Here is a 12,155-nt window from a genome sequence, read left to right on the forward strand (position 1 = left end):
CTTCCTAGTAAGTTATTCTCAGCACAACCTTAGAATAACATTTAAGAAATTTACAATAAAAGGAATGCTGAGCAAATTCAAACCACTCTAAGCCCTGATTTTCAGAGTGACAGATTTTCAGAGAGTCAGTTTTGCAAATCAGTTCTGGGCTACTCAAATGGCATGTAGAATGGTGGTGTTGCCATGATCACTCCTGGCCTGTTTCTTCCATTTTGTGGAATGTTTCCCTCTAATTTCCCAACGATACATGTCTCTTGCAACTGGGCCTACTGAACATTAAAGACCATTTGCATTAATTCTATTCCCACTAGCCCTCTCCTGCTTGTGAAAGGTGCATCCGTTCAATTTCCAGGGACCCTCCTTCCTCCTCAGCCCCCCACACCACAGCCTGTCCCATTCAGTAGGCCCCATTTAGCTGACTCTCAGGAGAGGATTTATGGAGGAGCTGCCGGGGCAAAGAGGGAAGGAAAGTCAGCTTCCTCCAGCACCCTTTCACATGCTTTTCTCTAGTTCCAATCCCATAATGTGAAACAAATGATGGGACAAGATGCTCACATCTGGACAAACATCTATTTTTACCTAAGAAGAAGTATGCCTTAAGACAGTTTGGTTAGTACTGGAAAGTTTAATGCATTGTGCATTACACAGTTAATTTTGTTTGAACAAAGTATGTTTAGGTCTTAAACCTGCATGACTAAAGGAAAATGTCAAAACTAACTTAAGTTGCATTGCTTTCCATGGGACTTAGTTATGACTAAGCTTAACTGCACTGAGTCAGTAATATTCCGGAAGCCAAGGAAGCAAATGATACCTGAAAGTGACTTGCAGCCATTTGGGTTATTAGGTTGCACTTCATAACCATCTGCACACAAACATTTGTAGGTGCCATACGTATTGACGCACTGCTGGCTGCACGGAAAGCCAGACAAACATTCATCAATATCCACACATGTTTTGCCATCATCCTTCATGTGGAAGCCAGGCCAGCATTTACACTACAAGGAAAAATAAAAGCAAATTATACATCAGACATCCTAAGGGTAGCTGCTTTCTTCCTTGCACAGGCACCGTATCAATGTGATCAAAATGTTGTTTAAAACCTAGTAATATAACATCTAAAATAACTTTTAAATGACAATTCAGATCAAGTCATCCTCTCCAGGTGGTTTTCCATAGCAGGAGTTTTATATTTCTGCTGCATGTTTCTGTAAGAAATTCCGAAGCCCACTTTATGAAGGAGAAGAGGTAGCAAGGTTTTAGGATACAAGTTAGAGGTGGACTGTGAAGATCTATCCAAAGCATACAGATGACTGTGATCTCCTTGTCTCCATCGCTAAATGCTACACTAATACCGTATTTTTCACCCTATAGGACGCACTGGCTCATAGGACGCACCTAGATTTTTTGGGGGGGAAATAAAGGGGAAAAAATTATTTTCCCCCCCCCGGCGCGGGGCTGGGGAAGCTCGGGCTTTCCCCGACGCCAGCCCCCAGAACGGGACCCAGAGCCATGCCGAAGCTGCGTGCAGCTTTGGCATCGCTCTGGGAGCTTGCGGGGCTGGAGGAGGGGGAAGCCCTCCACCAGCCTTCTAACCAAGTCGGGGGACAGCGGGAAAGGCGCGCTGCACCTCCCACTGTTCCCCCAGTTTGCGGGGCTGGCGAAGCGGAGGAGCAGGCTTCTCCCCCCCGCCAGCCTTCTAACCAAGTCGGGGGACAGCGGGAAAGGCGCGCTGCACCTCCCCGCTGTCCCCCGAGCTTGTGGGGCTGGCGGTGGGGCTCTCCTGAAGCCTGGAGAGCGAGAGGGGTCGGTGCGCACCGACCCCTCTTGCTCTCCAGGCTTCAGCGAAAGCCTGCATTCGCCCCATAGGACGCACACACATTTCCCCTTCATTTTTGGAGGGGGAAAAGTGCATCCTATAGGGCGAAAAATACGGTATTTACCATCCTGCTCTTTCCAGGGCCAAAGCAGGGCAGAGAAGAGGAACCTAACTTTTCATACCAGTCATATTCGACTAGCAGGTAGAAATATTTTTCAGCAGCTTCTGCTCCCCCCATCACATACATACACATACAGATAGACCTTCCCTTAGATGCTTTAAAGAACCTTAGGGGAAAATATTCCTCACACCACCTCTAATTCTTTCCTCCCAATCTTTTATCTTCTACTTTTCTCTCATATTTTTCTCTTCATTTCCCAGTCATTAGACATAGGATGCTAGAAGCATTCATACAAAAGTACTGGGGAAGCCAATGGGCTAGTATTGTGAAATTTCATCCCCCCTCCCACTTCAAAAAGGTGAGTATAATCAAGCTCAGTTTTCATGCTAATTTACAAAAGCTCTAAACACATTTTTAATTTGTCATATATTTAATTTATTGGTGTTATTTTGATATTTCTGCTGGTTATTCAGTGTGATGGGACTAGTTTCACATGATTTTGTAGTTGTTTTAATGTTCTTTTAATTGTGAACCTGGGCAAAAATTTGTGGGAGATTAACATTTAAAAGTAAAATGATGACCAATTAAAATATTTTTAAGTTGACTGACATTGCTATACATTTTTTTCTTTGCTGCTTCCCTCAGTCTGCTTCTCTTTTTCTCACTACTACCACCAAAATATTTGGTGGGAGGGACTGATGGGAGCCATAGTTTTCCTACCCCTGCTTTGCACTATGCAGTTTGCTGTGCAGTGTCCCAGTCTCAGATTTTAAGCATTTAGAACAATCCTTTAATCTGACCAAAAGAAAGTCAAGATATTCAGACATATTTCAGTTTATTTGGCTTTCCATGAAACATTCCGCCCCCAAGACATATAAAACAAAATCTAGTATTAGTCATACAGTCTTATACCCTCTGTATTATATCAATGGAATCTGTATTATATCAATGGAATAGCAAAAGCTGGTGAGCACAAGGTGTGCTCTCTTTTCCAGGAAGTGTCAAATTCTAATGTTTATGGTACATATGCAAGTCAAATTTAAGATTTAAAACTCTATTTATAACGTACTATTTTACACACCAGGACTACCAACCTTGTACCCAACAGGAAGATCTTGACAATCTTGAGAACAGCCACTGACTTTCTTACTCAAGCATTCGTTAATATGGCAGTTTCTCTCATCCGATCCATCACCACAATCTTGTTTAGTATCACAAACATTTTCTTGGGGAATACACTTGCCATTTTTGCACATAAAAAAGGAACTGTTGCATGACTGTTCTAAAAATAAGAAACAAGAGGGAAAGGACACAAATGGATTGCAATGAACACGTTGAGATGTGTCAGGATTAACATGTGGGCTGCATCTTAATTTATAAACAGATCATTCATGAAAATTCAGTCCAGCCCTTTCATATTCTGTTTACATATCCCGCAGCAACATTTCTATTTATAGAAAGTTTGCCATCAATTTCACTGGACTGCATCACCAGTCAGTGTAACTATGATTAGTCATAAACATACTGCTGGTTTGTTTCAAATAGTAAATACAAGTTCTGTCTATATTTCCTTTCCTCTAACACCTATATGTATAGCCCAAGTGTGGCCCTCAGCTGGATTTCATCTGGCCCTTTGAGTTCCCTCCTGTCTATGAACTATTTAGCATAAAGAGGGAAAAGGCCTTCATGTTGCAAAATATGGAACAGTGGGTCCTGCCTCTGCAGGAAGATCAAAGCATAGGGAGAATCATCATCATCAACAACAACAACAACAAGCCCTGCAGCACCCCACAGCTTAAGATCCAGGGGGCTGAGAAACTCTCATCCAGTGCTCCTTTCTGGAACTTGCCCTGGAACCACCACAGATCAGAACCACCACAGATCAGCTCACCAACCCCTGAGCTTCTGAGGGTGGAGGAACTACCGAGGACTTGTGTTCCTTGCAAATATGCAACGTTGCACACCTGCAGTTTTCAGGATGCAATTGTAGTTTTGGCGTTCAAGATTTTGAACAGAGTTAGGGCAAGGCTTACAGTTTTGCTGTGCAATTACATTACTAGCCCTGGGTTGGACAATTTGAGAGCCTGATCCTCCCTTAGTTCTTTGTGGCCTGAATGTTCTCTCAACACTCCACAAATACCAAATTTTACTGAAAACTACATTATTATTTAACAACAATGCTAAATTATTTTACACATATATTTAATTGTAAAGATATTTTAAAGGCTGAACCTGCGCTTCTGCATTTTATGTTAATTGGATGTTCATCAGAATGGTCTGGACAATCAAAATCTCCATCACATTGCCACTGAGAATTTAACAGGCATCTTCCATCAGCACAGCTGAATTCTCCAGGATTACAGTGACGATAGCCTAAAAAAGAGTGGCCAATCATTAATAATGTAGACCTCTAATATTTATATTCCAAAAAAGGTACTATCTATCTTTTTCAAACAGGAGCTGATCCATAGAACATTTCAAAGTACTTTGCAGGTATCTTCCTTAGCAGATGCAAACTTCAGCCATAGTGGTGACCAAACTATCCACCTCCTTCTCTGCTGCTGTGCCACTACAGGTGACCCGGGTATGGCCAAAAGGAACAGTTTCAACAGCTTTTAGCAAGGAGCTACAGAGCCACAACACCCGATTCCATGGCTGGAAGCTGTTGTAACTACTCTGACAAAGCAGAACAGTCTCCAGCCATGAAACAGGGCACACAGGGCTTACAATTCTTCATGAGCAACTACAGTAGCAGATTTAACAGTTTCTGGATCTCTGCTAAATATGATTGGGTTGGGACATGTCTGCAACATAGCTGTAGCCTGGGCTCACATGACCTAGAATTCTACACTGAAACTAGTTTTTGAAGACAGACTAGAAATGTGTCTGATCTGACAAATATAAAGGGTTTGAGTTTAGAACAATACATTTTCTTACTTACTTTGACAAACGTTTATTAGGCATTACAAGTATAGGTACCCCTGCCCGAATGGGCCAGTCTTGACAGACTCTAGGGTTGTGCGCCCATCTCACTCAAGAGGCCGGGGGCCAGCGCTGTCCGGAGACACTTCCGGGTCACGTGGCCAGCGTGACATCGCTGCTCTGGCGAGCCAGAGCCGCACACGGAAACGCCGTTTACCTTCCCGCTATAAAGCGGTCCCTATTTATCTACTTGCACCCGGGGGTGCTTTCGAACTGCTAGGTTGGCAGGCGCTGGGACTGAACAACGGGAGCGCACCCCGCTGCGGGGATTCGAACCGCTGACCTTTCGATCGGCAAGCCCTAGGCGCTGAGGCTTTTACCCACAGCGCCACCCGCGTCCCTATTACAAGTATAGGCCATCATAAAATATCCATATATAAAATTTTAAACTATATACAAATAAACAGCCATGTAAAATATATAATAACAAGGATTTCCATTGGGATTTCTTCCCGCTAAATAGTGCCATTCACCCCTCTAAGAGATACTATCCAATACATTTGTCAGTTTAGAGTTCTTTACTCAAAATTATTCTGTTGTGAGTTAAGCAGTAACCTGGCTGAAGCCACCCAATAAGTATTATGGCTCAATTCCAATTTGATCCCAAGCTCTGAAATTTCCAAATCCAATACTCTTAACCACTCTTATCTGTTTGCCCCCCCTGTTCTTTGATTTTACTGGTAAATGTGAAATGTATGTTTTCAAGAGAAATACATAGTGACTTATTTATAAATGATAATTCCACGGTCTATTTAAACTTGACTGTATTCCACAGTCTGCCAAATTGGACATATTGAAGAGATCAAATATCTGGTGCTTCTTAGATTTTCTCTACAGAAATCGTAAAGGAATATGAGCACTGCTTCCTTAGAAGAAGAAGAAATTTAAAACCTGTTAACTTACTTTCTTCAAATGATTTTATTCTATTTGTGGGGAGTTTATCCTTGTCAGCAGACAGATACAGAGCACACAAACTTCAGCATTAAGACCTGTCTCTGTATCAGAGATTAACAGTGCAATCTCATACAGGTGTCCTCAGTAACTCAGATTGAATTTAACAGACTTTCTCCCAGGTGTGCATAGAATTGCAGCCTAAGCTTCTCACAATGCTCCATTTATAGTGCACCAATGTACTACTACTAATGCCTTATTTTAGGAAAACTTATTTCAGGGGAAAATATTTTAGGGAAAAATATATTAGAAAAAGCAAAAGTAAGCACATTCCTTCAGAACTTCTTTCTTTGGGAACTTTGAAATTTCAACTGGTTCAAAATGAAGCAGCCAGATTACTGTCTATTTTTTCATTTCAAACTCATATAGCTCCAGTTTTAAAACAGCTGTACTTGTTGCCAGTTTGTGTCCACACCCATTTCATGGTGCTCACATTAAACCCCCAAATGACATAGGCCCAAAAGTATCTTAAGAGTGCCTCCTTCCTTGCTGAAGCTTTCAGGTGTAAAAAAATTATACTTGCCACATTCTAGCGATTCATCCGATCCATCTCCACAGTCATTATCATGGTCACATACAAACTGCTTGGGAATGCAGACTTTATTGCGGCATGTGAAAGTATTTTCGTCACAAGTATTATTAGGAGCTAAGAAAAAGAAAATGGAAGACAGTGAACCACCAACTTATAAAGGGAAAATGTCAAGTTACTGTCAGCCACCAATACAGTGGTACAGATAAATACAGCATCCACTCATCTTATTTATGTATGTTGCAAAATGGTTCATACCACATCCTGCTGTGGCAAGCTCATCACTTCCATTCGGACAGTCTCTTTCACCATCACAAAGCCAGTGCTGAGGAACACAGGCATAGGAACCTAAGCAGCTGAACATGTCTGAAGCACAGGTTACGGAGCCTGGGGGGGGGGGGATTGGTAAGATTTAAATTTTATTTGTTACGTACGAAAGTTATATTCTGAAGTGACTTGTTAAAAAATAAAATAACATATACTACAATTTTCTTTAATGATTTCTAAAATCTGAAGTCAAACAACAAAGACAATACATTTGAGTCAGTAGCAGTCAGGGACATGCATGGGTGGGACTGCGCTGCTCAGCAGGGACAGTGCAGGCGCAACATTGAGATTGTAGGGTTGTGTCCACTTCTGTGCTACACTGTGCTGAGCTCCTTACTGCCTTTTCCTTCCTTCTCAGTAACTGGCAGTGATGCACAGCATTGGGAAGTCAGAAGAGCAACACAGCTGTGCCTGCACAGCCCCACCAGCCACTACTAGTTCAAAGAACTTGGATATTGCTCATCAAGTTCTTATTACTGCACAATACCATATGTCTTATAAGGGATACCAAATATTACATATATTTCTTATATCCTACAGAATATGATAACGCTCCAATACTTATTTCTGGTGGTTGTTCATTGAGTTGACTGAATGAATAGGGTAGGGCCAAGTAATTTTGAAATGTGCACCCCAAGCTCATATTTGTATCACTGTAGTACTCACCACATATAGGTTTGCTTTCATCCAAGCCATTTCCACAATCATCCTCCCCATCACAAATCCATTGTTTAGAGATACACTTATTTTCAGAACAAGCAAACTGATTCCATGAACAAGAGGAATCTGCAAGGGCATGTAAATGATAGGTGTTGCATATATACAATAGGAACAGATTCAATATCAACACTATGAAAAAAAAATCTAGCATGCTCCTCCCCCCCCCCCACCTTATTGACAAGCAAAATTCTTCCTAGAAATTTCCGATGAAGTTCATTTCACATATTGCCCATCTGGAAATTCCCTTCAAAATTCCTAAAGAGCCAATGGAATTTTGCTCAGCTTCTCCAGGCATTGTTAAGATTGTTTTGTTGTTTAGTCGAGTCCGAATCTTCGTGACCCCATGGACCAGAGCACGCCAGGCACTTCTGTCTTCGTTAAGATTGTTTATATATCTTTAAATCACATTATAATCTACCTTGCATCTTTAACAAATGTAAATAAAAATAATTCTTGTTCTACTATTCAAAAACAGCTACGTAGAGGAAAAGACACATATGCATGCCTTCCAACAAGCATTTAAAAAAGTAATCTAATGTTAAACAAATATCCTACAACATATTATGTGAATACAGTACTTTTGCCCACTACTAAAGGTATTTTAAGTTTTCACGAACATATTGTAAAAAAACAAAACAGCTCTAAGATCAAAATAATTACAAACTTTCTTAACAGCTTGAACCTGTATGGTTCTGTGTAATCTAACAGTAATATATATATATATATATATATATATATATATATATATATATGTTCTCACAAGAAAAATGGCAAAGATCTTTGAGGGACTAAATATTCAGTGAGGGACATTACACCATAGTAATACATATCAAACCCATTGAAATTGCAGAGGAGTCCTGCAGCAAGGCAGATTTTGATTATCTGTCTTTCTGCAGCCTCCACTGACATGTTCCTCATTGTTCCAGAAAGTTCTCCATCCCCCCAGAACAGCTTTCCAGGATACTAAAGTAGTAAGGAATAATTTATGGAAATCATCTCCTTCTCCTCCACCTCCACCTCTGCCTCCTCTGCATACTCTAATCACACCAAAATATATTTATAAGTTTGTTGATCTCTAGCAAAGGAACCTAACAGCAGAATCCTATACATGTCAGCCCCTAGGTAATTTTAGACTCTGGAATGAATGGTCTTCTTGCATCCCTCCTTTAGAAGTCAACATGTATTATTTCAGTTGCACAGCACACAACATTTCTTTCTCTCCTCCCTCCCACCATTACCACATTTTATATGACTTATTTTATGCTGCTCTCTGATGGTCTTTGCAGGGGGCTGGACTGTGGGGCAAAGATCCTAACTGCATCACTCACTACGGAGCTATACTAGATTACAATCTAGGTGAATATGTATATGATTAGAGCCTAAATGACCAAATTATACAATAAAGTTTTTGCTATGTATCATGCCTATATAATTTGCAAGGATTTCAAGCTGTTTATTGAGATTTGTTAAAACACCAGTTTAGTTTACTTGTATTCTTTTTCTTGCAGAGATTTCAATTGACATCTCCTTTGCACAAACATCCATGGTTCAAAGATAAGATACTAACAAGAGTAAGGTAAGATACTAACCACAGTGCAATTCATCACTTCCATCTTCACAATCTTTTTGACCATCACATACCCAGGTATTCAAAATACACCTCCCACTTGGACAACTAAAATAATTTTCTTCACATGTATGCTTGTTTCGAACTGCAAATAAAATAAAAGTAGCAATTTGTTTCTGGTAGTCATGTAATTTTGGATGAAATATACGTAGAAAAGATAATGTGGGTTTGATCCACTAAATAGAAGGTCTCATTCCATTCATGGAAGGGGTTTTGATCCAGTAAAGGCTCCCACAGGAGAAAGGGAAGAGGCAAAAAATGTCCATTTTCTCTTCCCCATGCAGCCATGCCACCTTCTGCATTCTTTTGGACAGTTCCTCAGCTGTCCAGTCCAGTTTCTCAGGGCACTGAAGGAATCACCAACATTGCCACTTCCTCCTATATGCAGGAGTGTTCCATATACAGGTTTGTCAAAGAGAAACTCAACATACAATAAAGAAACAATGCCACTAATATAGAAAAAAATTTCCCCCATAATTACCTGGGCATTTAAGTTCATCTGTATAATCTCCACAGTCATTAGATCCATCACACATCCATTCTGGTAGTATACAAAGTGATGTAAAATTACAGCTAATAAATCCTGAAGATTTGACTCCAAGTTTATAGAAGTGAGCACAGTCTGTGCTGTCTGAGGTACACAAAACGGAATGGGCATACATTAGAATATATTCTTTTCAGTGTGGATCTCATCACTGTGATTTCTTTGACAGTGGTTGCTTAATTTAGCTCCCACAATCACAGCATTGCCTGCTACCAATTGAATTAAAGGTAAAGGTACCCCTGCCCGTACGGGCCAGTCTTGACAGACTCTAGGGTTGTGCGCCCATCTCACTCAAGAGGCTGGGGGCCAGCGCTGTCCGGAGACACTTCCGGGTCACGTGGCCAACGTGACATCGCTGCTCTGGCGAGCCAGAGCCGAACACGGAAACGCCGTTTACCTTCCCGCTAGTAAGCGGTCCCTATTTATCTACTTGCACCCGGGGGTGCTTTTGAACTGCTAGGTTGGCAGGCGCTGGGACCGAACAACGGGAGCGCACCCCGCCGCGGGGATTCAAACCACCGACCTTTCGATCGGCAAGCCCTAGGCGCTGAGGCTTTTACCCACAGCGCCACCCGCGTCCCCTACCAATTACATCACACAAATTAATTAAACTTACAGTTATATATTAGTATAGTATAAGAAACAAATAGTTACAAATGAAAAAATAACTAAATTCCTTACTGCAGTTTTTCTCATCAGAAGCATCCAAACAGTCCACAATCTGATTGCATTGCGCTGATTTTGCAATGCAAGTTCCATCTGCACAGTGAAATTCTGTTGAAGTACATCCTGAAACTACAGGGTGAAGTGTTTGGTGGGTGGGGAGTAAGAAAGAAAGATATACACACAACTTGCAAGGTTTGGAATACTTAAGTTTAAAGTTGCTACTACATTAATTACAACACTTAAATGTGTGTTGTTTAAAAGTAACAAGTCACACAGGGCCATCTTAAGCATATCCGTCACCATGGTGCAAAGATCCCCCACCCCCCATTTCCTGGAGTTGTTGACCTTTTCCCAAGCCTCTGCAGGGATCGCTCTCCTCCCACGGGGGCTTGGGAAGGAAGCTGCATGCCCGCCAGCCATATGATTGACGGGGCGCAGCTGGCAGGTGTGCAGGAAGGAAAGGGGAGGCCGCCGGCAAAGCCGCACAGCTCCCCCACTTGCTGGGGCGCCCCTGAGAGGTCGGCACCCTGGTGCAATGTGCCAGTAAATCTAATGAGAAAGACGGCTCTGAAGTCACACACATCATGAACACAGCCCAGAAAAGCACATTTTAGGGCTGGCCTGTTCAAGATGCAAGCAAATACCCCTGTGGCATTTTATATACTCCTTGTTTCTTCATCCCACAGTCCATTATTTTCCTGGGTGAAAGATCCCTGCATTGTAGGGGGTGGACAAGATGACCCTCATAGCCCCTTCCACCTCTACAATTCTATGATCCTATTATTCTAATTGCAGCCCTTTTCTGCATGTTTAAGGAAGATGCTGTGCATTATTAAGTCTCTACCTCCAAGTCTGGAAAGAAAAGCAGCGATATTGATCAGCTTGAGCTGAGAGAAGCTGAAAAGGGACTTTAAAACTGCACACACATATTTCTGTAAAATAATGTGTATCCAATTGTGCTAATCTCGGCCCTACTTGGCCTAAATACCCAGTAGTTATGATAGGTTTAGCAGAGCACCCATGGTGGATTAAGATAGATGGCATTATGTCTGCCATTTTTATATAAACTGCTTGCGACTTTTCTGCAATTTTGTGCTGCTTTCTGTGAGACTAATTGAGACCGTGGCATCATGGCAAGAGTCTCAGCAAACAATTGTAAAGCAAAAAACAAAGGGGAAAGCATAACACGTTTTTTGCAAGCCAGCACTGGAGTGTGCCAAAGTGCCCTGCCTGAAGAATCGCTGATGAAGCAGTGGTCCCAGTTACTCTCTTCCCCATCCAACTATAACCAATTGATTTGAGATGCTTTAAATATTATCATATGCAAGTTGCCTTATGTTACTTTCTTTTTAGATATTTCACCTCACAGAATTAGTTTTATTTTCTGTACGTTCTACAAACCTATCGTTTCACAATACCATTGCACTTTGTGCACTAAAAAACGAAAAAAGGTGATTTGCCACAGTTACAGTCTTGAGTCTGCTTTTTCACTGGTTAAGCCAGACAGAAATTAAATGAAGTAAGATAGAATTATAGGGTAGAAATAAGGTAAGTTTCTGAGATATTTCTCCACAAAGTAGAACTACAGTAGACACATCGGAAATTGAACCAACGACAACATTCACAATTTTGAAAGTACTATTCACTGGGGTGGAGATTCAGGGATATATGAAATCAATCTCACACAACATTGGTATACAGTGCACAATGTAGTAGCATTGGGTTTGCACTCTGAACTGCTCAATTTTCAACTACAGAGGCCTACTTTGCACACATAGGACTGCTGCTGAAAGTGAAAAATGCCTGCAGACGCTTATTTCTACATACCACTTATTCAACAAAATATGTTGACTGAAATATTTGACTGGAATT

The 12,155-nt window shown here is 41.3% G+C and overlaps 1 protein-coding gene across 6 annotated transcripts in view; it reads right to left on the reverse strand.

Annotated features, from left to right (window-relative positions):
- LRP1B (LDL receptor related protein 1B) overlaps positions 1-12,155 on the reverse strand; it is a 754,317-nt gene that overhangs the window by 83,582 nt on the left and 658,580 nt on the right. For all 6 annotated transcript variants that reach the window (XM_028745157.2, XM_028745183.2, XM_028745175.2 and 3 more), the window contains 9 exons: positions 10,299-10,412; positions 9,555-9,704; positions 9,036-9,158; positions 7,393-7,512; positions 6,658-6,786; positions 6,394-6,516; positions 4,170-4,310; positions 3,032-3,219; positions 812-995 (listed from right to left, as the gene is read on the reverse strand). In XM_028745157.2, the coding sequence (XP_028600990.2) occupies positions 812-995; positions 3,032-3,219; positions 4,170-4,310; positions 6,394-6,516; positions 6,658-6,786; positions 7,393-7,512; positions 9,036-9,158; positions 9,555-9,704; positions 10,299-10,412 (1,272 nt within the window). The remainder of the gene's footprint in view (positions 1-811; positions 996-3,031; positions 3,220-4,169; positions 4,311-6,393; positions 6,517-6,657; positions 6,787-7,392; positions 7,513-9,035; positions 9,159-9,554; positions 9,705-10,298; positions 10,413-12,155) is intronic.

The sequence above is a fragment of the Podarcis muralis genome, chromosome 1 (assembly GCF_964188315.1).
Source record: "Podarcis muralis chromosome 1, rPodMur119.hap1.1, whole genome shotgun sequence".
Classification (NCBI taxonomy): Eukaryota; Metazoa; Chordata; class Lepidosauria; order Squamata; family Lacertidae; genus Podarcis; species Podarcis muralis.